Source organism: Oncorhynchus masou, unplaced genomic scaffold, assembly GCF_036934945.1.
Source record: "Oncorhynchus masou masou isolate Uvic2021 unplaced genomic scaffold, UVic_Omas_1.1 unplaced_scaffold_3761, whole genome shotgun sequence".
NCBI lineage: Eukaryota > Metazoa > Chordata > Actinopteri > Salmoniformes > Salmonidae > Oncorhynchus > Oncorhynchus masou.
The window spans coordinates 8,734-32,459 of NW_027010163.1; the positions used below are offsets into that span (position 1 = coordinate 8,734).

At 46.4% G+C, this 23,726-nt stretch overlaps 1 protein-coding gene across 1 annotated transcript; it reads left to right on the forward strand.

Moving 5' to 3' along the window:
* Positions 1 to 690: 690 nt before the first annotated feature.
* LOC135534661 (asc-type amino acid transporter 1-like) lies at positions 691 to 22,838 on the forward strand (the record flags this gene model as incomplete). The annotated part of the gene is made up of 7 exons (XM_064961582.1): positions 691 to 703; positions 3,467 to 3,620; positions 6,164 to 6,287; positions 11,890 to 11,993; positions 17,598 to 17,694; positions 19,586 to 19,735; positions 22,661 to 22,838. Coding segments are annotated over exons 1-7 (820 nt in total), but the record flags the coding sequence as incomplete, so codon positions are not given.
* Between the last annotated feature and the right edge of the window lie 888 nt (positions 22,839 to 23,726).

The following is a 23,726-nucleotide window of genomic DNA, read 5'->3' on the forward strand; positions in this document are numbered from 1 at the left end:
TAGTTGACTGTTGCGGTTTGCCAACAAACAACAAAAAAAGGAACGTTTTTTTAAACGTTCTTAAACCGTGATTGTGATCGTGCAAAGAATCCTGGGAAACGTCCGTGGCGGGCATTGTTGTAACCTTAGCTTGGTACATACCAACGTCTGACCTGAGAGGAAGCACAACCACCAATCGGCCGACACCGCTGCACACACACACACACACACACACACACACACACACACACACACACACACACACACACACACACACACACACACACACACACACACACACACACACACACACACACACACACACACACACACACACACACACAGAGACACACACACCTGCCATTACCGTGACAACTAGCGTAAGCGTGTTACAGCAAATTACTACAGTCTGAACACACAACAACTCTGATTTTGGTCCCTCGTAACTTCCTGTTTGGCCAGTAGGTTGTATTCCAAAACGGATTTTGAAAAACCAAACTGATTTGAGCACTAAAACATGCAGTGTAGAACAAGGCGTTAGAGAAGCAGCGTTCGGTATCTGAATCAAACATACATACATTGGACCTCATGCGGTTTGGGCTGGATTTTAGGCAGCCAGAGAGGCAGCCAGAGAGGCAGCCAGAGAGGCAGCGTTCGTGAGCTGACGGTGTATCCCAGTAGAAGTACTGTTGTCTCAGCTCATCTTCTGACATGGGAAAGAATCGTAGAAACCAGAGAGAGACAAAGTGTGAGCCGAGCGTGCTCCCTTTTAAATATCACATCAGTCCAACTGTGTGATCTGTCTGCCATTAAACACAGTGTGATCTGTCTGCCAATTAAACACTGTGTGATCTATCTGCCAATTAAACACTGTGTGATCTGTCTGCCATTAAACACTGTGATCTGTCTGCCATTAAACACTGTGTGATCTGTCTGCCATTAAACACTGTGTGATCTGTCTTCCAATTAAACACTGTGATCTGTCTGCCATTAAACACTGTGTGATCTGTCTTCCACTTCAACACTGTGTGATCTGTCTGCAAATTAAACACTGTGTGATTTGTCTGCCATTAAACACTGTGATCTGTCTGCCATTAAACACTGTGTGATCTGTCTGCCATTAAACACTGTGTGATCTGTCTTCCAATTAAACACTGTGATCTGTCTGCCATTAAACACTGTGTGATCTGTCTGCCAATTAAACACTGTGTGATCTGTCTTCCAATTAAACACTGTGTGATCTGTCTGCCATTAAACACTGTGTGATCTGTCTGCCAATAAACACTGTGTGATCTATCTGCCATTAAACACTGTGATCTGTCTGCCATTAAACACTGTGTGATCTGTCTGCCATTAAACACTGTGTGATCTGTCTTCCAATTAAACACTATGCTCTGTCTGCCATTAAACACTGTGTGATCTGTCTGCCATTAAACACTGTGTGATCTGTCCTCCAATTAAACACTGTGTGATCTGTCTTCCAATTAAACACTGTGATCTGTCTGCCATTAAACACTGTGTGATCTGTCTTCCACTTCAACACTGTGTGATCTGTCTGCCAATTAAACACTGTGTCATCTGTCTTCCAATTAAACACTGTGATCTGTCTGCCATTAAACACTGTGTGATCTGTCTGCCAATAAACACTGTGTGATCTGTCTGCCATTAAAAACTGTGATCTGTCTGCCATTAAACACTGTGTGATCTGTCTGCCATTAAACACTGTGTGATCTGTCTTCCACTTCAACACTGTGTGATCTGTCTGCCAATTAAGCACTGTGTGATCTGTCTTCCAATTAAACACTGTGATCTGTCTGCCATTAAACACTGTGTGATCTGTCTGCCAATAAACACTGTGTGATCTGTCTGCCATTAAAAACTGTGATCTGTCTGCCATTAAACACTGTGTATCGGGCAGTATCTGTCTGCCATTAAACACTGTGTATCAGGGAGTATCTGTCTGCCATTTAAACACTGTGATCTGTCTGCCATTAAACACTGTGTATCAGGGAGTATCTGTCTGCCATTAAACACTGTGTATCAGGAAGTATCTGTCTGCCATTAAACACTGTGTGATCTGTCTGCCATTAAACACTGTGTATCGGGCAGTATCTGTCTGCCATTAAACACTGTGTATCAGGGAGTATCCGTCTGCCATTAAACACTGTGTGTCAAGGAGTATCTGTCTGCCATTAAACACTGTGTATCCGGCAGTATCTGTCTGCCATTAAACCATGTGTATCGGGCAGTATCTGTCTGCCATTAAACACTGTGTATCCGGCAGTATCTGTCTGCCATTAAACACTGTGTATCGGGCAGTATCTGTCTGCCATTAAACACTGTGTATTGGGCAGTATCTGTCTGCCATTAAACACTGTGCATCGGGAAGTATCTGTCTGCCATTAAACACTGTGTATCGGGCAGTATCTGTCTGCCATTAAACATTGTGTATCGGGCAGTATCTGTCTGGATAGGAATCATGTCCCAGATTGTAACAAGCACCATCAGATACTGGAGATCTCTCCATCTGGTCACATGTTGAATCACTACTGTCTCACTACTCACTTGCTGTCACGCCTCTTTCGACTGAGGGCTGGTGATGATGGTGTGTGTGTGTGTGTGTGTGTGTGCGTGCGTGCGTGCGTGCGTGTGTGTGTGTAACTAGGTGTAACTGTGTGTGTGTGTGTGTGTGTGTGTGTGTGTTATTTCAGAAGCAATCCTCATCAGTAAAATCTTAATCTAGGCTCTCTCTCTCTCTCTCTCTGTCTTACTCTCTCTCTCTCTCTCTCTCTCTCTCTCTCTCTGTCTTTCTCTCTCTCTCTCTCTCTCTCTCTTTCCCTGTCTCTCTCTCTCTCTCTCTCTCTCTCTCTCTCTCTCTCTCTCTCTCTCTCTGTCTCTCTCTCTCTCTGTCTTACTCTCTCTCTCTCTCTCTCTCTCTCTCTCTCTCTGTCTTTCTCTCTCTCTCTCTCTCTCTCTCTCTTTCCCTGTCTTACTCTCTCTCTGTCTTACTCTCTCTCTCTGTCTTACTCTCTCTCTCTCTGTCTGTCTTACTCTCCCCCTCTCTCTCTCTCTCTCTGTCTTACTCTCTCTCTCTCTCTCTCTCTGTCTTACTCTCCCTCTCTCTCTCTCTCTCTCTCTCTGTCTTACTCTCTCTCTCTCTTTGTCTTACTCTCTCTCTCTCTTCTCTCTCTCTCCCTCTCTCTCTCTCTCTCTGTCTCTCTCTCTCTCTCTTTTTACTCTCTCTCTCTCTGTCTTACTCTCTCTCTCTCCCTCTCTCTCTCCCCCTCTCTGTCTCTCTCTCTCTCTGTCTTATTCTCTCTCTCTCTCTCTCTCTCTCTCTCTCTCTCTCTGTCTTACTCTCTCTCTCTCTGTCTTACTCTCCCTCTCTCTCTTCTCTCTCTCTCCCTCTCTCTCTCTCTCTCTCTCTCTGTCTCTCTCTCTCTGTCTCTCTCTCTCTCTCTCTCTCTCTCTCTCTCCCTCCCACCAGGTCACTATGATGCTCTGAGACCCAGTCAGGCGTTTGAGTTCACACGGGACCCGTCTGTCGGTCAGATAGCTCTGGCTTTCCTCCAGGCCTCCTTCGCCTTCAGCGGCTGGAACTTCCTGAACTACGTCACAGAGGAGGTGGTGGAGCCACGCAAGTAAGGATAGATCTCTAGATTTAGTTTGCGTCCCAATTTAATCAGGATAGACCTCTAGACCTCTAGATGTAGGCTACGTCCCAATTTAATCAGGATAGACCTCTAGACCTCTAGATGTAGGCTACATCCCAATTTAATCAGGATAGACCTCTAGATCTAGGCTACATCCCAATTTAATCAGGATAGACCTCTAGACCTCTAGATGTAGGCTACGTCCCAATTTAATCAGGATAGACCTCTAGACCTCTAGATGTAGGCTACGTCCCAATTTAATCAGGATAGACCTCTAGATGTAGGCTACGTCCCAATTTAATCAGGATAGACCTCTAGACCTCTAGATGTAGGCTACGTCCCAATTTAATCAGGATAGACCTCTAGACCTCTAGATGTAGGCTACATCCCAATTTAATCAGGATAGACCTCTAGACCTCTAGATGTAGGCTACGTCCCAATTTAATCAGGATAGACCTCTAGATTCAGGCTACGTCCCAATTTAATCAGGATAGACCTCTAGACCTCTAGATGTAGGCTACGTCCCAATTTAATCAGGATAGACCTCTAGATTCAGGCTACGTCCCAATTTAATCAGGATAGATCTCTAGACCTCTAGATTCAGGCTACATCCCAATTTAATCAGGATAGACCTCTAGACCTCTAGCTTTAGGCTACGTCCCAATTTTTTACCCTTCTAACAAGGTGTGCGCTTGCACACTCCCTGTAATGAATTTCAAAGCATTGGTCTGCTCTAAACATTAACTGAAGGGATTTTTCCAAGTGCACACTTCAGGAGAAGGGTGGAGAATCGAAGCGCAACAAACTGTGTCGTCATATCGCCATCTAGTGGTGGACAGTGGAAGAGCACCTGTTGTCATACATTAATATATTGACTTTACATGTGGTCATGTTGTGGCAGTTTCCTTATTGCTTCCAATGCTCAGATTATATTCATTAACTTTACTGTCTCACTGCTGTCTAATGGGTTGACTGTCTCACTGCTGTCTAATGGGTTGACTGTCTCACTGCTGTCTAATGGGTTGACTGTCTCACTGCTGTCTAATGGGTTGACTGTCTCACTGCTGTCTAATGAGCTGACTGTCTCACTGCTGTCTAATGAGCTGACTGTCTCACTGCTGTCTAATGGGTTGACTGTCTCACTGCTGTCTAATGGGTTGACTGTCTCACTGCTGTCTAATGAGTTTACTGTCTCACTGCTGTCTAATGGGTTGACTGTCACTGCTGTCTAATGGGTTGACTGTCTCACTGCTGTCTAATGGGTTGACTGTCTCACTGCTGTCTAATGAGTTGACTGTCTCACTGCTGTCTAATGGGATGGCTGTCTAATGGGTTGGCTGTCTCACTGCTGTCTAATGGGTTGACTGTCTCATTGCTGTCTAATGGGATGACTGTCTCACTGCTGTCCAATGGGTTGACTGTCTAATGGGTTGACTGTCTCACTGCTGTCTAATGGGTTGACTGTCTAATGGGTTGACTGTCTCACTGCTGTCTAATGGGTTGACTGTCTCACTGCTGTCTAATGGGTTGACTGTCTAATGAGTTGACTGTCTCACTGCTGTCTAATGGGTTGACTGTCTAATGAGTTGACTGTCTCACTGCTGTCTAATGAGTTGACTGTCTAATGAGTTGACTGTCTCACTGCTGTCTAATGAGTTGACTGTCTCACTGCTGTCTAATGGGTTGACTGTCTCACTGCTGTCTAATGGGTTGACTGTCTCACTGCTGTCTAATGGGTCGACTGTCTAATGGGTTGACTGTCTCACTGCTGTCTAATGAGTTGACTGTCTCATGCTGTCTAATGAGTTGACTGTCTACTGAGTTGACTGTCACAAGTCATTGTTATTTACAAATGCTTTTCAATATGTAACATGCTCCTGTTATTGCTGTCTGTCAGTGTCATGACATTTTATTGTAATATGTTACCTGTTACTCTAGGAAACTGCCCCCAGCCATCTACATATTACTGTAATATATTATTACAGTACTATATTACTGTAATATAATGTACTGTTTTACAGGAACCTGGTATATTACTGTAAAATATGTCTCTTATCTCAGGAACCTGCCCCCAGCCATCTACATATTACTGTAATATAATGTACTGTTTTACAGGAACCTGGTATATTACTGTAAAATATGTCTCTTATCTCAGGAACCTGCCCCGGGCTATCTACATATTACTGTAATATAATGTACTGTTTTACAGGAACCTGGTATATTACTGTAAAATATGTCTCTTATCTCAGGAACCTGCCCCGGGCTATCTACATATTACTGTAATATAATGTACTGTTTTACAGGAACCTGGTATATTACTGTAAAATATGTCTCTTAGCCCGGGGCAGGTTCCTGAGATATCTACATATTACTGTAATATAATGTACTGTTTTACAGGAACCTGGTATATTACTGTAAAATATGTCTCTTATCTCAGGAACCTGCCCCGGGCTATCTACATATTACTGTAATATAATGTACTGTTTTACAGGAACCTGGTATATTACTGTAAAATATGTCTCTTATCTCAGGAACCTGCCCCGGGCTATCTACATATCCATTCCCCTGGTGACGTTAGTCTACACTCTGACCAACATTGCATACTTCTCCTCCATGACCCCCGAAGAGCTGTTGGCATCCAACGCCGTGGCCGTGGTGAGAATTAATGAATTAATTCATCTATAAATAAAATAATAGAAACGTTATATCACTTAATAATGAGGTCATAATAAATACACAATGAGTAACAATAATAAGCCTACATACAGGAAGTACCAGGTAATAACATGGCTATATACAGGAAGTACCAGGTAATAACATGGTTATATACAGGATGTACCAGGTAATAACATGGCTATATACAGGAAGTACCAGGTAGCAACATGGTTATATACAGGAAGTACCAGGTAGCAACATGGCTATATACAGGAAGTACCAGGTAGCAACATGGCTATATACAGGAAGTACCAAGTAGCAACATGGCTATATACAGGAAGTACCAGGTAATAACATGGCTATATACAGGAAGTACCAGGTAGCAACATGGCTATATACAGGAAGTACCGGGTAATAACATGGCTATATACAGGAAGTACCAGGTAATAACATGGTTATATACAGGGAGTACCAGGTAATAACATGACTATATACAGGAAGTACCAGGTAATAACATGACTATATACAGGAAGTACCAGGTAGCAACATGGCTATATACAGGAAGTACCAGGTAATAACATGGCTATATACAGGAAGTACCAGGTAATAACATGGCTTTATACAGGAAGTACCAGGTAGCAACATGGCTATATACAGGAAGTACCAGGTAGCAAGGTGGCTATATACAGGAAGTACCAGGTAATAACATGGCTATATACAGGAAGTACCAGGTAGCAACATGGCTATATACAGGAAGTACCGGGTAATAACATGGCTATATACAGGAAGTACCAGGTAATAACATGGTTATATACAGGGAGTACCAGGTAATAACATGACTATATACAGGAAGTACCAGGTAATAACATGACTATATACAGGAAGTACCAGGTAGCAACATGGCTATATACAGGAAGTACCAGGTAATAACATGGCTATATACAGGAAGTACCAGGTAATAACATGGCTTTATACAGGAAGTACCAGGTAGCAACATGGCTATATACAGGAAGTACCAGGTAGCAAGGTGGCTATATACAGGAAGTACCAGGTAATAACATGGCTATATACAGGAAGTACCAGGTAATAACATGGCCATATACAGGAAGTACCAGGTAATAACATGGTTATATACAGGGAGGTAATAACATGGCTATATACAGGGTGTACCAGGTAATAACATGGCTATATACAGGGAGTACCAGGTAATAACATGGCTATATACAGGAAGTACCAGGTAATAACATGGCTATATACAGGAACAGCGGTATACTGTAGGTAGGGGTAAAGGATAGATAATAGACAGTAACAGCAGTATACTGTAGGTAGGGGTAAAGGATAGATAATAGACAGTAGTATACTGTAGGTAGGGGTAAAGGATAGATAATAGACAGTAACAGCAGTATACTGTAGGTAGGGGTAAAGGATAGATAATAGACAGTAACAGCAGTATACTGTAGGTAGGGGTAAAGGACAGATAATAGACAGTAACAGCAGTATACTGTAGGTAGGGGTAAAGGATAGATAATAGACAGTAACAGCAGTATACTGTAGGTAGGGGTAAAGGATAGATAATAGACAGTAACAGCAGTATACTGTAGGTAGGGGTAAAGGATAGATAATAGACAGTAACAGCAGTATACTGTAGGTAGGGGTAAAGGATAGATAATATACAGTAACAGCAGTATACTGTAGGTAGGGGGTAAAGGATAGATAATAGACAGTAACAGCAGTATACTGTAGGTAGGGGTAAAGGATAGATAATAGACAGTAACAGCAGTATACTCTAGGTAGGGGTAAAGGACAGATAATAGACAGTAACAGCAGTATACTGTAGGTAGGGGTAAAGGATAGATAATAGACAGTAACAGCAGTATACTGTAGGTAGGGGTAAAGGATAGATAATAGACAGTAACAGCAGTATACTGTAGGTAGGGGTAAAGGATAGATAATAGACAGTAACAGCAGTATACTGTAGGGGTAAAGGATAGATAATAGACAGTAACAGCAGTATACTGTAGGTAGGGGTAAAGGATAGATAATAGACAGTAACAGCAGTATACTGTAGGGGTAAAGGATAGATAATAGACAGTAACAGCAGTATACTGTAGGTAGGGGTAAAGGATAGATAATAGACAGTAACAGCAGTATACTGTAGGTAGGGGTAAAGGATAGATAATAGACAGTAACAGCAGTATACTGTAGGTAGGGGTAAAGGATAGATAATAGACAGTAACAGCAGTATACTGTAGGTAGGGGTAAATTGTAGATCATAGACAGTAACAGCAGTATACTGTAGGTAGGGGTAAAGGATAGATAATAGACAGTAACAGCAGTATACTGTAGGTAGGGGTAAAGGATAGATAATAGACAGTAACAGCAGTATACTCTAGGTAGGGGTAAAGGACAGATAATAGACAGTAACAGCAGTATACTGTAGGTAGGGGTAAAGGATAGATAATAGACAGTAACAGCAGTATACTGTAGGTAGGGGTAAAGGATAGATAATAGACAGTAACAGCAGTATACTGTAGGTAGGGGTAAAGGATAGATAATAGACAGTAACAGCAGTATACTGTAGGTAGGGGTAAAGGATAGATAATAGACAGTAACAGCAGTATACTGTAGGTAGGGGTAAAGGATAGATAATAGACAGTAACAGCAGTATACTATAGGGGTAAAGGATAGATAATAGACAGTAACAGCAGTATACTGTAGGTTGGGGTAAAGGATAGATAATAGACAGTAACAGCAGTATACTGTAGGTAGGGGTAAAGGATAGATAATAGACAGTAACAGCAGTATACTGTAGGTAGGGGTAAAGGATAGATAATAGACAGTAACAGCAGTATACTGTAGGTAGGGGTAAAGGATAGATAATAGACAGTAACAGCAGTATACTGTAGGTAGGGGTAAAGGATAGATAATATACAGTAACAGCAGTATACTGTAGGTAGGGGGTAAAGGATAGATAATAGACAGTAACAGCAGTATACTGTAGGTAGGGGTAAAGGATAGATAATAGACAGTAACAGCAGTATACTGTAGGTAGGGGTAAAGGATAGATAATAGACAGTAACAGCAGTATACTGTAGGTAGGGGTAAAGGATAGATAATAGACAGTAACAGATGCATAGTGTAGGTAGGGGTAAAGGATAGATAATAGACAGTAACAGCAGTATACTGTAGGTAGGGGTAAAGGATAGATAATAGACAGTAACAGCAGTATACTGTAGGTAGGGGTAAAGGATAGATAATAGACAGTAACAGCAGTATACTGTAGGTAGGGGGTAAAGGATAGATAATAGACAGTAACAGCAGTATACTGTAGGTAGGGGTAAAGGATAGATAATAGACAGTAACTGCAGTATACTGTAGGTAGGGGTAAAGGAAAGATAATAGACAGTAACAGCAGTATACTGTAGGTAGGGGTAAAGGATAGATAATAGACAGTAACAGATGCATAGTGTAGGTAGGGGTAAAGGATAGATAATAGACAGTAACAGCAGTATACTGTAGGTAGGGGTAAAGGATAGATAATAGACAGTAACAGATGCATAGTGTAGGTAGGGGTAAAGGATAGATAATAGACAGTAACAGATGCATAGTGTAGGTAGGGGTAAAGGATAGATAATAGACAGTAACAGATGCATACTGTAGGTAGGGGTAAAGGATAGATAATAGACAGTAACAGATGCATACTGTAGGTAGGGGTAAAGGATAGATAATAGACAGTAACAGATGCATAGTGTAGGTAGGGGTAAAGGATAGATAATAGACAGTAACAGATGCATAGTGTAGGTAGGGGTAAAGGATAGATAATAGACAGTAACAGCAGTATACTGTAGGTAGGGGTAAAGGATAGATAATAGACAGTAACAGCAGTATACTGTAGGTAGGGGTAATGGATAGATAATAGAAAAGCATCAATGCAGATAGTCTGGGTAACTATTGGTTAACTATCTAACTAACTATTGATCAGTCTGATGGCTTGGAGGGAGAAGCTGTTCAGGGTCCTGTTGGCTCCAGACTTGGCGCTCCGGTACCGCTTGCCATGCTGTAGCAGAGAAAACAGTCTATGACTATAGGGTGGCTGGAGTCTTTGGAAATTTTTAGGGCCTCTGACACCGCCTGATATAGAGGTCCTGGATGGCAGGAAGCTTGGCCCCAGTGATGTACTGGGCCATACGCACTACCCTCTGTAGTGCCTTGCGGTCGGAGGCCGAGCAGTTGCCGTACCAGGCGGTGTTGCAACCAGTCAGGATGCTCTCGATGGTGCAGCTGTAAAACCTTTTGGGGATCTGAGGACCTATGCCAAGTCTTTTCAGTCTCCTGAGGGGGGATAGGTTTTGTCATGTCCTCTTCATGACTGTCTTGGTGTGTTTGGACCATGTTAGTTTGTTGGTGATGTGGACACCAAGGAACTTGAAGCTCTCAACCTGTTCTACTACAGCCCGGTTGATGAGATTGGGCGTGTGCTCGGTCCTCCTTTTCCTTTAGTCCACGATCATCTCCTTTGGCTTGATCACGTTGAGGGAGAGTTTGTTGTCCTGGCACCACACTGCTAGGTCTCTGACCTCCTCCCTATAGGCTGTTTCATCGTTGAGGGAGAGGTTGTTGTCCTGGCACCACCCGGCCAGGTCTCTGACCTCCTCCCTGTAGGCTGTCTCATCGTTGAGGGAGAGGTTGTTGTCCTGGTACCACCAGGTCTCTAACCTCCTCCCTGTAGGCTGTCTCATCGTTGAGGGAGAGGTTGTTGTCCTGGTATCACCAGGTCTCTGACCTCCTCCCTATAGGCTGTCTCATCGTTGAGGGAGAGGTTGTTGTCCTGGCACCACACTGCCAGGTCTCTGACCTCCTCCCTATAGGCTGTCTCATCGTTGAGGGAGAGCTTGTTGTCCTGGCACCACGCTGCCAGTTCTCTGACCTCCTCCCTGTAGGCCATCGCATCGTTGTCGGTGATTGGGCCCTACCACCCTTGTGTCATCGGCAAACTTAATGATGGTGTTGGAGTCGTGCTTGGCCACTCAATCATGGGTAAACAGGGAGTACGGGAGGGGAATAAGCATGCACCCCTGAGGGGCCCCTATGTTGAGGATCAGCGTGGCAGATGTGTTGTTGCCTACCCTGACCACCCGGAGGGCAGCACGTCAGGAAGTCCAGGATCCAGTTGCAGAGGGGGGTGTTTAATCCCAGGGTCTTTATCTTAGTGATGAGCTTTGTGGGTACTATGGTGTTGAACGCTGTCGTCAGTGAACAGCATTCTCACGTAGGTGTTCCTTTTGTCCAGGTGGAAAAGGGTAGTGTTTTATTACATGGAACTAATGGGGATCCATAATTTACATTTACATTTAAGTCATTTGGCAGGCGCTCTTATCCAGAGATAAACCCCAGGAAGAGTAGCTGCTGCCTTGGCAACAGGAACTAATGGGGATCCATAATAAACCCCAGGAAGAGTAGCTGCTGCTTCTGTTAAAGCTCATGAGGATCCATAATAAACAAATAAATATGGTTATTTAACAGTTAACTATCTGTGGTTGTTGTTGTTGTTTTTTTGTTTTTTTTAAAGGTTGTTTAATGATTGTTGAATTGTTTTCTACAGACATTTGGTGAGAAGTTGCTGGGCGTATTCTCCTGGGTGATGCCCATCTCTGTAGCTCTGTCTACATTCGGAGGAATCAACGGCTATCTCTTCACTTCATCCAGGTACTAATAGTCTTACAATATAGTCAGCGGTTCTCAACCTCTCCTCAGGGGACCACCCCAATATAGTCAGCGGTTCTCAACCTCTCCTCAGGGGACCACCCCAATATAGTCAGCGGTTCTCAACCTCTCCTTGGGGAACCACCCCAATATAGTCAGCGGTTCTCAACCTCTCCTCAAGGGACCACCCCAATATAGTCAGCGGTTCTCAACCTCTCCTCAGGGGACCACCCCAATATAGTCAGCGGTTCTCAACCTCTCCTCACCCCAATATAGTCAGCGGTCCTCAACCTCTCCTTGGGGGACCACACCAATATAGTCAGCGGTCCTCAACCTCTCCTCACTCCAATATAGTCAGCGGTTCTCAACCTCTCCTCAAGGGACCACCCCAATATAGTCAGCGGTCCTCAACCTCTCCTCAGGGGACCACCCCAATATAGTCAGCGGTTCTCAACCTCTCCTCACCCCAATATAGTCAGCGGTTCTCAACCTCTCCTCACCCCAATATAGTCAGCGGTCCTCAACCTCTCCTCACCCCAATATAGTCAGCGGTTCTCAACCTCTCCTTGGGGGACCACCCCAATATAGTCAGCGGTTCTCAACCTCTCCTCAGGGGACCACCCCAATATAGTCAGCGGTTCTCAACCTCTCCTCAGGGGACCACCCCAATACAGTCAGCGGTTCTCAACCTCTCCTCAGGGGACCACCCCAATATAGTCAGCGGTTCTCAACCTCTCCTCAGGGGACCACCCCAATATAGTCAGCGGTTCTCAACCTCTCCTTGGGGGACCACCCCAATATAGTCAGCGGTTCTCAACCTCTCCTTGGGGGACCACCCCAATATAGTCAGCGGTCCTCAACCTCTCCTCACCCCAATATAGTCAGCGGTTCGCAACCTCTCCTCAGGGGACCACCCCAATATAGTCAGCGGTTCTCAACCTCTCCTCACCCCAATATAGTCAGCGGTCCTCAACCTCTCCTCGGGGGACCACCCCAATATAGTCAGCGGTCCTCAACCTCTCCTCACCCCAATATAGTCAGCGGTCCTCAACCTCTCCTCAGGGGACCACCCCAATATAGTCAGCGGTCCTCAACCTCTCCTCACCCCAATATAGTCAGCGGTCCTCAACCTCTCCTCGGGGACCACCCCAATATAGTCAGCGGTCCTCAACCTCTCCTCACCCCAATATAGTCAGCGGTCCTCAACCTCTCCTCAGGGGACCACCCCAATATAGTCAGCGGTCCTCAACCTCTCCTCACCCCAATATAGTCAGCGGTCCTCAACTTCTCCTCACCCCAATGTAGTCAGCGGTCCTCCACCTCTCCTCACCCCAATATAGTCAGCGGTCCTCAACCTCTCCTCACCCCAATATAGTCAGCGGTCCTCAACCTCTCCTCACCCCAATATAGTCAGCGGTCCTCAACCTCTCCTCACTCCAGTATAGTCAGCGGTCCTCAACCTCTCCTCACCCCAATATAGTCAGCGGTCCTCAACCTCTCCTCACCCCAATATAGTCAGCGGTCCTCAACCTCTCCTCACCCCAATATAGTCAGCGGTCCTCAACCTCTCCTCACTCCAGTATAGTCAGCGGTCCTCAACCTCTCCTCACCCCAGTATAGTCAGCGGTCCTCAACCTCTCCTCACCCCAATATAGTCAGCGGTCCTCAACCTCTCCTCACCCCAATATAGTCAGCGGTCCTCAACCTCTCCTCACCCCAATATAGTCAGCGGTCCTCAACCTCTCCTCACCCCAATATAGTCAGCGGTTCGCAACCTCTCCTCAGGGGACCACCCCAATATAGTCAGCGGTTCTCAACCTCTCCTCACCCCAATATAGTCAGCGGTCCTCAACCTCTCCTCGGGGGACCACCCCAATATAGTCAGCGGTCCTCAACCTCTCCTCACCCCAATATAGTCAGCGGTCCTCAACCTCTCCTCAGGGGACCACCCCAATATAGTCAGCGGTCCTCAACCTCTCCTCACCCCAATATAGTCAGCGGTCCTCAACCTCTCCTCGGGGACCACCCCAATATAGTCAGCGGTCCTCAACCTCTCCTCACCCCAATATAGTCAGCGGTCCTCAACCTCTCCTCAGGGGACCACCCCAATATAGTCAGCGGTCCTCAACCTCTCCTCACCCCAATATAGTCAGCGGTCCTCAACTTCTCCTCACCCCAATATAGTCAGTGGTTTTCCATCTCTCCTCACCCCAATATAGTCAGCGGTCCTCAACCTCTCCTCACCCCAATATAGTCAGCGGTCCTCAACCTCTCCTCACCCCAATATAGTCAGCGGTCTTCAACCTCTCCTCACTCCAGTATAGTCAGCGGTCCTCAACCTCTCCTCACCCCAATATAGTCAGCGGTCCTCAACCTCTCCTCACCCCAATATAGTCAGCGGTCCTCAACCTCTCCTCACCCCAATATAGTCAGCGGTCCTCAACCTCTCCTCACTCCAGTATAGTCAGCGGTCCTCAACCTCTCCTCACCCCAGTATAGTCAGCGGTCCTCAACCTCTCCTCACCCCAGTATAGTCAGCGGTCCTCAACCTCTCCTCACCCCAATATAGTCAGCGGTCCTCAACCTCTCCTCACCCCAATATAGTCAGCGGTCCTCAACCTCACCTCACCCCAATATAGTCAGCGGTCCTCAACCTCTCCTCAGGGGACCACCCCAATATAGTCAGCGGTTCTCAACCTCTCCTCACCCCAATATAGTCAGCGGTTCTCAACCTCTCCTCAGGGGACCACCGCAATATAGTCAGCTGTCCTCAACCTCTCCTCACCCCAATATAGTCAGCGGTCCTCAAGCTCTCCTCACCCCAATATAGTCAGCGGTCCTCAACCTCTCCTAACTCCAGTATAGTCAGCGGTCCTCAACCTCTCCTCACCCCAATATAGTCAGCGGTCCTCAACCTCTCCTCACCCCAATATAGTCAGCGGTCCTCAACCTCTCCTCACCCCAATATAGTCAGCGGTCCTCAACCTCTCCTCACCCCAATATAGTCAGCGGTCCTCAACCTCTCCTCACCCCAATATAGTCAGCGGTCCTCAACCTCTCCTCGGGGGATTCATAGAGTATGTGTGGTGCAGCTCTGCAGGAATCTAACCCACAACCCTGGTGTTGCTGGCATCACTCTCCAACCCACAACGCTGGTGTTGCTGGCATCACTCTCCAACCCACAACCCTGGTGTTGCTGGCATCACTCTCCAACCCACAACGCTGGTGTTGCTGGCATCACTCTCCAACCCACAACCCTGGTGTTGCTGGCATCACTCTCCAACCCACAACCCTGGTGTTCCTGGCATCACTCTCCAACCCTGGTGTTGCTGGCATCACTCTCCAACCCACAACCCTGGTGTTGCTGACATCACTCTCCAACCTACAACCATGGTGTTGCTGGCATCACTCTCCAGCCCACAACCCTGGTGTTGCTGGCATCACTCTCCAACCCACAACCCTGGTGTTGTTGCTGGCATCACTCTCCAACACACAACCCCAGTGTTGCTGGCATCACTCTCCAACCCACAACCCTGGTGTTGCTGGCATCACTCTCCAACCTACAACACTGGTGTTGTTGCTGGCATCACTCTCCAACCCACAACCCTGGTGTTGCTGGCATCACTCTCCAACCCACAACGCTGGTGTTGTTGCTGGCATCACTCTCCAATCCACAACCCTGGTGTTGTTGGCATCACTCTCCAACCCACAACCCTGGTGTTGTTGGCATCACTCTCCAACCCACAACCCTGGTGTTGCTGGCATCACTCTCCAACCCACAACCCTGGTGTTGCTAGCATCACTCTCCAACCCACAACCCTGGTGTTGCTGGCATCACTCTCCAACCCACAACACTGGTGTTGTTGCTGGCATCATTCTCCAACCCACAACCCTGGTGTTGCTGGCATCACTCTCCAACCCACAACGCTGGTGTTGTTGCTGGCATCACTCTCCAATCCACAACCCTGGTGTTGTTGGCATCACTCTCCAACCCACAACCCTGGTGTTGCTGGCATCACTCTCCAACCCACAACCCTGGTGTTGCTGGCATCACTCTCCAACCCACAACCCTGGTGTTGCTGGCATCACTCTCCAACCCACAACCCTGGTGTTCCTGGCATCACTCTCCAACCCTGGTGTTGCTGGCATCACTCTCCAACCCACAACCCTGGTGTTGCTGACATCACTCTCCAACCTACAACCATGGTGTTGCTGGCATCACTCTCCAGCCCACAACCCTGGTGTTGCTGGCATCACTCTCCAACCCACAACCCTGGTGTTGTTGCTGGCATCACTCTCCAACACACAACCCCGGTGTTGCTGGCATCACTCTCCAACCCACAACCCTGGTGTTGCTGGCATCACTCTCCAACCTACAACACTGGTGTTGTTGCTGGCATCATTCTCCAACCCACAACCCTGGTGTTGCTGGCATCACTCTCCAACCCACAACGCTGGTGTTGTTGCTGGCATCACTCTCCAATCCACAACCCTGGTGTTGTTGGCATCACTCTCCAACCCACAACCCTGGTGTTGTTGGCATCACTCTCCAACCCACAACCCTGGTGTTGCTGGCATCACTCTCCAACCCACAACCCTGGTGTTGCTAGCATCACTCTCCAACCCACAACCCTGGTGTTGCTGGCATCACTCTCCAACCCACAACACTGGTGTTGTTGCTGGCATCATTCTCCAACCCACAACCCTGGTGTTGCTGGCATCACTCTCCAACCCACAACGCTGGTGTTGTTGCTGGCATCACTCTCCAATCCACAACCCTGGTGTTGTTGGCATCACTCTCCAACCCACAACCCTGGTGTTGTTGGCATCACTCTCCAACTCACAACCCTGGTGTTGCTGGCATCACTCTCCAACCCACAACCCTGGTGTTGCTGGCATCACTCTCCAACCCACAACACTGGTGTTGTTGCTGGCATCATTCTCCAACCCACAACCCTGGTGTTGCTGGCATCACTCTCCAATCCACAACCCTGGTGTTGTTGGCATCACTCTCCAACCCACAACCCTGGTGTTGCTGGCATCACTCTCCAACCCACAACCCTGGTGTTGCTAGCATCACTCTCCAACCCACAACCCTGGTGTTTCTGGCATCACTCTCCAACCCATAACCCTGGTGTTGCTGGCATCACTCTCCAACCCTGGTGTTGCTGGCATCACACTCCAACCCACAACCCTGGTGTTGCTGGCATCACTCTCCAACCCACAACCCTGGTGTTGCTAGCATCACTCTCCAACCCACAACCCTGGTGTTGCTAGCATCACTCTCCAACCCACAACCCTGGTGTTGCTGGCATCACTCGCCAACCCACAACCCTGGTGTTGCTGGCATCACTCTCCAATCCACAACCCTGGTGTTGCTGGCATCACTCGCCAACCCACAACCCTGGTGTTGCTGGCATCACTCTCCAACCCACAACCCTGGTGTTGCTAGCATCACTCTCCAACCCACAACCCTGGTGTTGCTGGCATCACTCGCCAACCCACAACCCTGGTGTTGCTAGCATCACTCTCCAACCCTGGTGTTGCTAGCATCACTCTCCAACCAACTGCATACACACCTAACGCTGTGGTCCTTTTTCTCCCCAGGTTGTGTTTCTCTGGAGCCAGAGAGGGTCACCTGCCTTACCTGTTGGCCATGATCCACCTGAAAAACTGCACCCCTATTCCCGCTCTGCTAGTCTGTGTAAGTTACTGCACCCCTATTCCCGCTCTGCTAGTCTGTGTAAGTTACTGCACCCCTATTCCCACTCTGCTAGTCTGTGTAAATTACTGCACCCCTATTCCCACTCTGCTAGTCTGTGTAAATTACTGCACCCCTATTCCCACTCTGCTAGTCTGTGTAAATTACTGCACCCCTATTCCTTCACTGCTAGGCTGTGTAAGTTAACCCCATTCTTGCCTGCATTTGCCCACAGTTCCTATAGCCCCAAACCCCAGGGCTGTGTTAGTTCCTATAGCCCAAAACCCCAGGGCTGTGCTAGTTCCTATAGCCCCAAACCCCAGGGCTGTGCTAGTTCCTATAGCCCCAAACCCCCAGGGCTGTGCTAGTTCCTATAGCCCCAAACCCCCAGGGCTGTGTTAGTTCCTATAGCCCAAAACCCCAGGGCTGTGTTAGTTCCTATAGCCCCAAACCCCAGGACTGTACTAGTTCCTATAGCCCCAAACCCCCAGGGCTGTGTTAGTTCCTATAGCCCCAAACCCCAGGGCTGTGTTAGTTCCTATAGCCCCAAACCCCCAGGGCTGTGCTAGTTCCTATAGCCCCAAACCCCAGGGCTGTGTTAGTTCCTATAGCCCCAAACCCCACGGCTGTGCTAGTTCCTATAGCCCCAAACCCCCAGGGCTGTGTTAGTTCCTATAGCCCCAAACCCCACGGCTGTGCTAGTTCCTATAGCCCCAAACCCCAGGGCTGTGTTAGTTCCTATAGCCCCAAAACCCCAGGGCTGTGCTAGTTCCTATAGCCCCAAACCCCCAGGGCTGTGCTAGTTCCTATAGCCCCAAACCCCCAGGGCTGTGTTAGTTCCTATAGCCCAAAACCCCAGGGCTGTGTTAGTTCCTATAGCCCCAAACCCCAGGACTGTACTAGTTCCTATAGCCCCAAACCCCCAGGGCTGTGTTAGTTCCTATAGCCCCAAACCCCAGGGCTGTGTTAGTTCCTATAGCCCCAAACCCCCAGGGCTGTGCTAGTTCCTATAGCCCCAAACCCCACGGCTGTGCTAGTTCCTATAGCCCCAAACCCCAGGGCTGTGTTAGTTCCTATAGCCCCAAACCCCACGGCTGTGCTAGTTCCTATAGCCCCAAACCCCCAGGGCTGTGTTAGTTCCTATAGCCCCAAACCCCAGGGCTGTGTTAGTTCCTATAGCCCCAAACCCCAGGGCTGTGCTAGTTCCTATAGCCCCAAACCCCAGGGCTGCACTAGTTCATATAGCCCCAAACCCCAGGGCTGTACTAGTTCCTATAGCCCCAAACCCCAGGGCTGTACTAGTTCCTATAGCCCCAAACCCGAGGGCTGTTCTATTTCCTATAGCCCCAAACCCCAGGGCTGCACTAGTTCATATAGCCCCAAACCCCAGGGCTGTACTAGTTCCTATAGCCCCAAACCCCAGGGCTGTACTAGTTCCTATAGCCCCAAACCCCCAGGGCTGTGCTAGTTCCTATAGCTCCAACCCCCAGGGCTGTACTAGTTCCTATAGCCCCAAACCCCCAGGGCTGTGTTAGTTCCTATAGCCCCAAACCCCCAGGGCTGTGTTAGTTCCTATAGCTCCAACCCCCAGGGCTGTACTAGTTCCTATAGCTCCAAACCCCAGGGCTGTGTTAGTTCCTATAGCCCCAACCCCCAGGGCTGTGTTAGTTCCTATAGCCCCAAACCCGAGGGCTGTACTAGTTCCTATAGCCCCAAACCCCAGGGCTGTACTAGTTCCTATAGCCCCAAACCCGAGGGCTGTGTTAGTTCCTATAGCCCCAATCCCACAGGGCTGTGTTAGTTCCTATAGCCCCAACCCCCAGGGCTGTGTTATATAGCTTTGTGTATAATGTCTATGTTCATTGACCTCTGCTTCCCTCCTCCTCCTCCACAGTGCGGAGCCACCATTGTGATCCTGTGTATCGGAGAGACTCACAACCTGATCAACTATGTGTCGTTTATTAACTTCCTGTCCTATGGAGTGACCATCGCTGGCCTGCTGTACTATCGCTGGAAGAGACCCAACCTGCTACGACCCATCAAGGTACAGCAGGCCTATTTCTGCTGCTACTATATCTGCTACTATATCTGCTGCTATATCTACTGCTACTATATCTACTGCTACTATATCTACTGCTATATCTGCTGCTTTTATATCTGCTGCTACTATATCTGCTACTATATCTGCTGCTACTATATCTACTGCTACTATATCTGCTGCTATATCTACTGCTACTATATCTACTGCTACTATATCTGCTGCTATATCTACTGCTACTATATCTGCTGCTATATCTACTGCTACTATATCTACTGCTACTATATCTGCTACTATATCTGCTGCTATATCTACTGCTACTCTATCTGCTACTATATCTGTTGCTTTTATATCTACTGCTACTATATCTGCTGCTATATCTGCTGCTTTTATATCTGCATTTATATCTGCTTTTATATCTACTGCTACTATATCTACTGCTACTATATCTGCTGCTATATCTGCTGCTTTTATATCTGTGTTTATATCTGCTTTTATATCTACTGCTACTATATATGCTGCTATATCTGCTGCTTTTATATCTGCTTTCATAACTGGTGCTACTATATCTGCTACTATATCTGGTGGTACTATATCTGATGATACTATATCTGATGCTACTATATCTAGTGCTACTATATCTGCTGCTACTATATCTGATGCTACTATATCTGATGAAACTATATCTGGTGCTACTATATCTGCAACTACAATATCTGGTGCTATTATATCTGATGCTACTATATCTGATGCTACTATATCTGCTGCTACTATATCTGATGCTACTATATCTGATGATACTATATCTGGTGCTACTATATCTGCAACTACAATATCTGGTGCTATTATATCTGATGCTACTATATCTGATGCTACTATATCTGCTGCTACTATATCTGGTGCTACTATATCTGCTGCTACTATATCTGCTACTATATCTGGTCCTACTATATCTGCTGATACTATATCTGCTGCTACTATATCTGCTGCTATATCTTCTGCTTTTATATCTGCATTTATATCTGCTTTTATATCTACTGCTACTATATATGCTGCTATATCTACTGCTACTATATCTACTGCTACTATATCTACTGCTACTATATATGCTGCTATATCTGCTGCTTTTATATCTGCTTTTATATCTGCTTTTATATCTACTGCTACTATATATGCTGCTATATCTGCTGCTTTTATATCTGCTTTTATAACTGGTGCTACTATATCTGCTACTATATCTGGTGGTACTATATCTGATGATACTATATCTGGTGTTTCCACATCTGATGCTACTATATCTAGTGCTACTATATCTGCTGCTACTATATCTGATGCTACTATATCTGATGAAACTATATCTGGTGCTACTATATCTGCTACTACAATATCTGGTGCTATTATATCTGATGCTACTATATCTGATGCTACTATATCTGCTGCTACTATATCTGATGCTACTATATCTGATGATACTATATCTGGTGCTACTATATCTACTACTACAATATCTGGTGCTATTATATCTGATGCTACTATATCTGCTGCTACTATATCTGATGCTACTATATCTGATGCTACTATATCTGATGTTACTATATCTGCTGGTACTGTATCTGCTGCTACTATATCTGCTACTATATCTGCTGATACTATATCTTGTGCTACTATATCTGATGCTACTATATCTGGTGCTACTATATCTGATGCTACTATATCTGGTGCTACTATAGCTGATGCTACTATATCTAGTGCTACTATATCTAGTGCTACTATATCTGATGCTACTATATCTGATGCTACTATAACTGATGCTACTATATCTGATGCTAATATCTGCTACTATATCTGCTGATACTATATCTGCTGATACTATATCTGCTACTATATCTGGTGCTACTATATCTGATGCTACTATATCTGGTGGCACTATATCTGGTGGCACTATATCTGCTGCTACTATATCTGATGCTACTATATCTGCTACTATAACTGGTGGTACTATATCTGATGATACTATATCTGGTGCTACAATATCTGCTACTATATCTGGTGGTACTATATCTGATGATACTATATCTAATGCTACTATGTCTGGTGCTACTATATCTGATGATACTATATCTGGTGCTACTATATCTGATGCTACTATATCTGGTGCTACTATATCTGATGCTATTATATCAGGTGCTACAACATCTGATGCTACTATATCTAGTGCTACTATATCTGATGCTACTATATCTGATGCTACTATATCTGGTGCTACTATATTTGATGCTACCATATCTGATGCTACCATATCTGGCGCTATTATATCTGATGCTACTATATCTGGTGCTACTATATCGACTATATCTGGGAACTATTTACTGTTGCACACCTTAACCAGGAAATGAACTATCAGTCTATTACTGATGGGAAACCAGGAAATGAACTGTCAGTCTATTACTGATGGGAAACCAGGAAATGAACTGTCAGTCTATTACTGATGGGAAACCAGGAAATGAACTGTCAGTCTATTACTGATGGGAAACCAGGAAATGAACTGTCAGTCTATTACTGATGGGAAACCAGGAAATGAACTGTCAGTCTATTACTGATGGGAAACCAGGAAATGAACTGTCAGTCTATTACTGATGGGAAACCAGGAAATGAACTGTCAGTCTATTACTGATGGGAAACCAGGAAATGAACTGTCAGTCTATTACTGATGGGAAACCAGGAAATGAACTGTCAGTCTATTACTGATGGGAAACCAGGAAATGAACTGTCAGTCTATTACTGATGGGAAACCAGGAAATGAACTGTCATTCTATTACTTCCTTCCTTCCTCTCACTCCTCCCCCTCCCCATCCTCCCTCTTCTCTCCCCCTCCCTCTATCCTCTTCTCATTCCCCTTCTCTACTCTCCCTCCTCCCCCTCTCCCTTCAGGTGAGTGTGTTGGTCCCTATCAGTTACCTGGTGTTCTGGGCGGTGCTGCTGGGGTTCAGCCTGTACTCGGAGCCCGTGGTGTGTGGCATGGGGATCGTCATCATGCTCACCGGGGTACCCGTCTACTTCGTCGGAGTCCACTGGAAGAACAAGCCCAGATGTGTCTACAGGGTCGTGGGTGAGTGACTCCTACACTCCTTGTATTGCATGTCCATGTAGGTCATTCACCAGACATCAGAGCAACTTACAGTCAACTAAATTAGGTATGCTGCCGTCTCGGGATCGACACTGATAAGGCAGAATGACATGCTGCCATCTCTGCATCGACACTGATAAGGCAGAATGACATGCTGCCGTCTCTGCATCGACACTGATAAGGCAGAATGACATGCTGCCGTCTCTGCATCGACACTGATAAGTCAGAATGACATGCTGCCGTCTCTGCATCGACACTGATAAGGCAGAATGACATGCTGCCGTCTCTGAATCGACACTGATAAGGCAGAATGACATGCTGCCGTCTCTGCATCGACACTGATAAGGCAGAATGACATGCTGCCGTCTCTGTATCGACACTGATAAGGCAGAATGACATGCTGCCGTCTCTGCATCGACACTGATAAGGCAGAATGACATGCTGCCGTCTCTGCATCGACACTGATAAGGCAGAATGACATGCTGCCGTCTCTGAATCGACACTGATAAGGCAGAATGACATGCTGCCGTCTCTGCATCGACACTGATAAGGCAGAATGACATGCTGCCGTCTCTGCATCGACACTGATAAGGCAGAATGACATGCTGCCGTCTCTGAATCGACACTGATAAGGCAGAATGACATGCTGCCGTCTCTGCATCGACACTGATAAGGCAGAATGACATGCTGCCATCTCTGCATCGACACTGATAAGGCAGAATGACATGCTGCCGTCTCTGTATCGACACTGATAAGGCAGAATGACATGCTGCCGTCTCTGTATCGACACTGATAAGGCAGAATGACATGCTGCCATCTCTGCATCGACACTGATAAGGCAGAATGACATGCTGCCGTCTCTGCATCGAC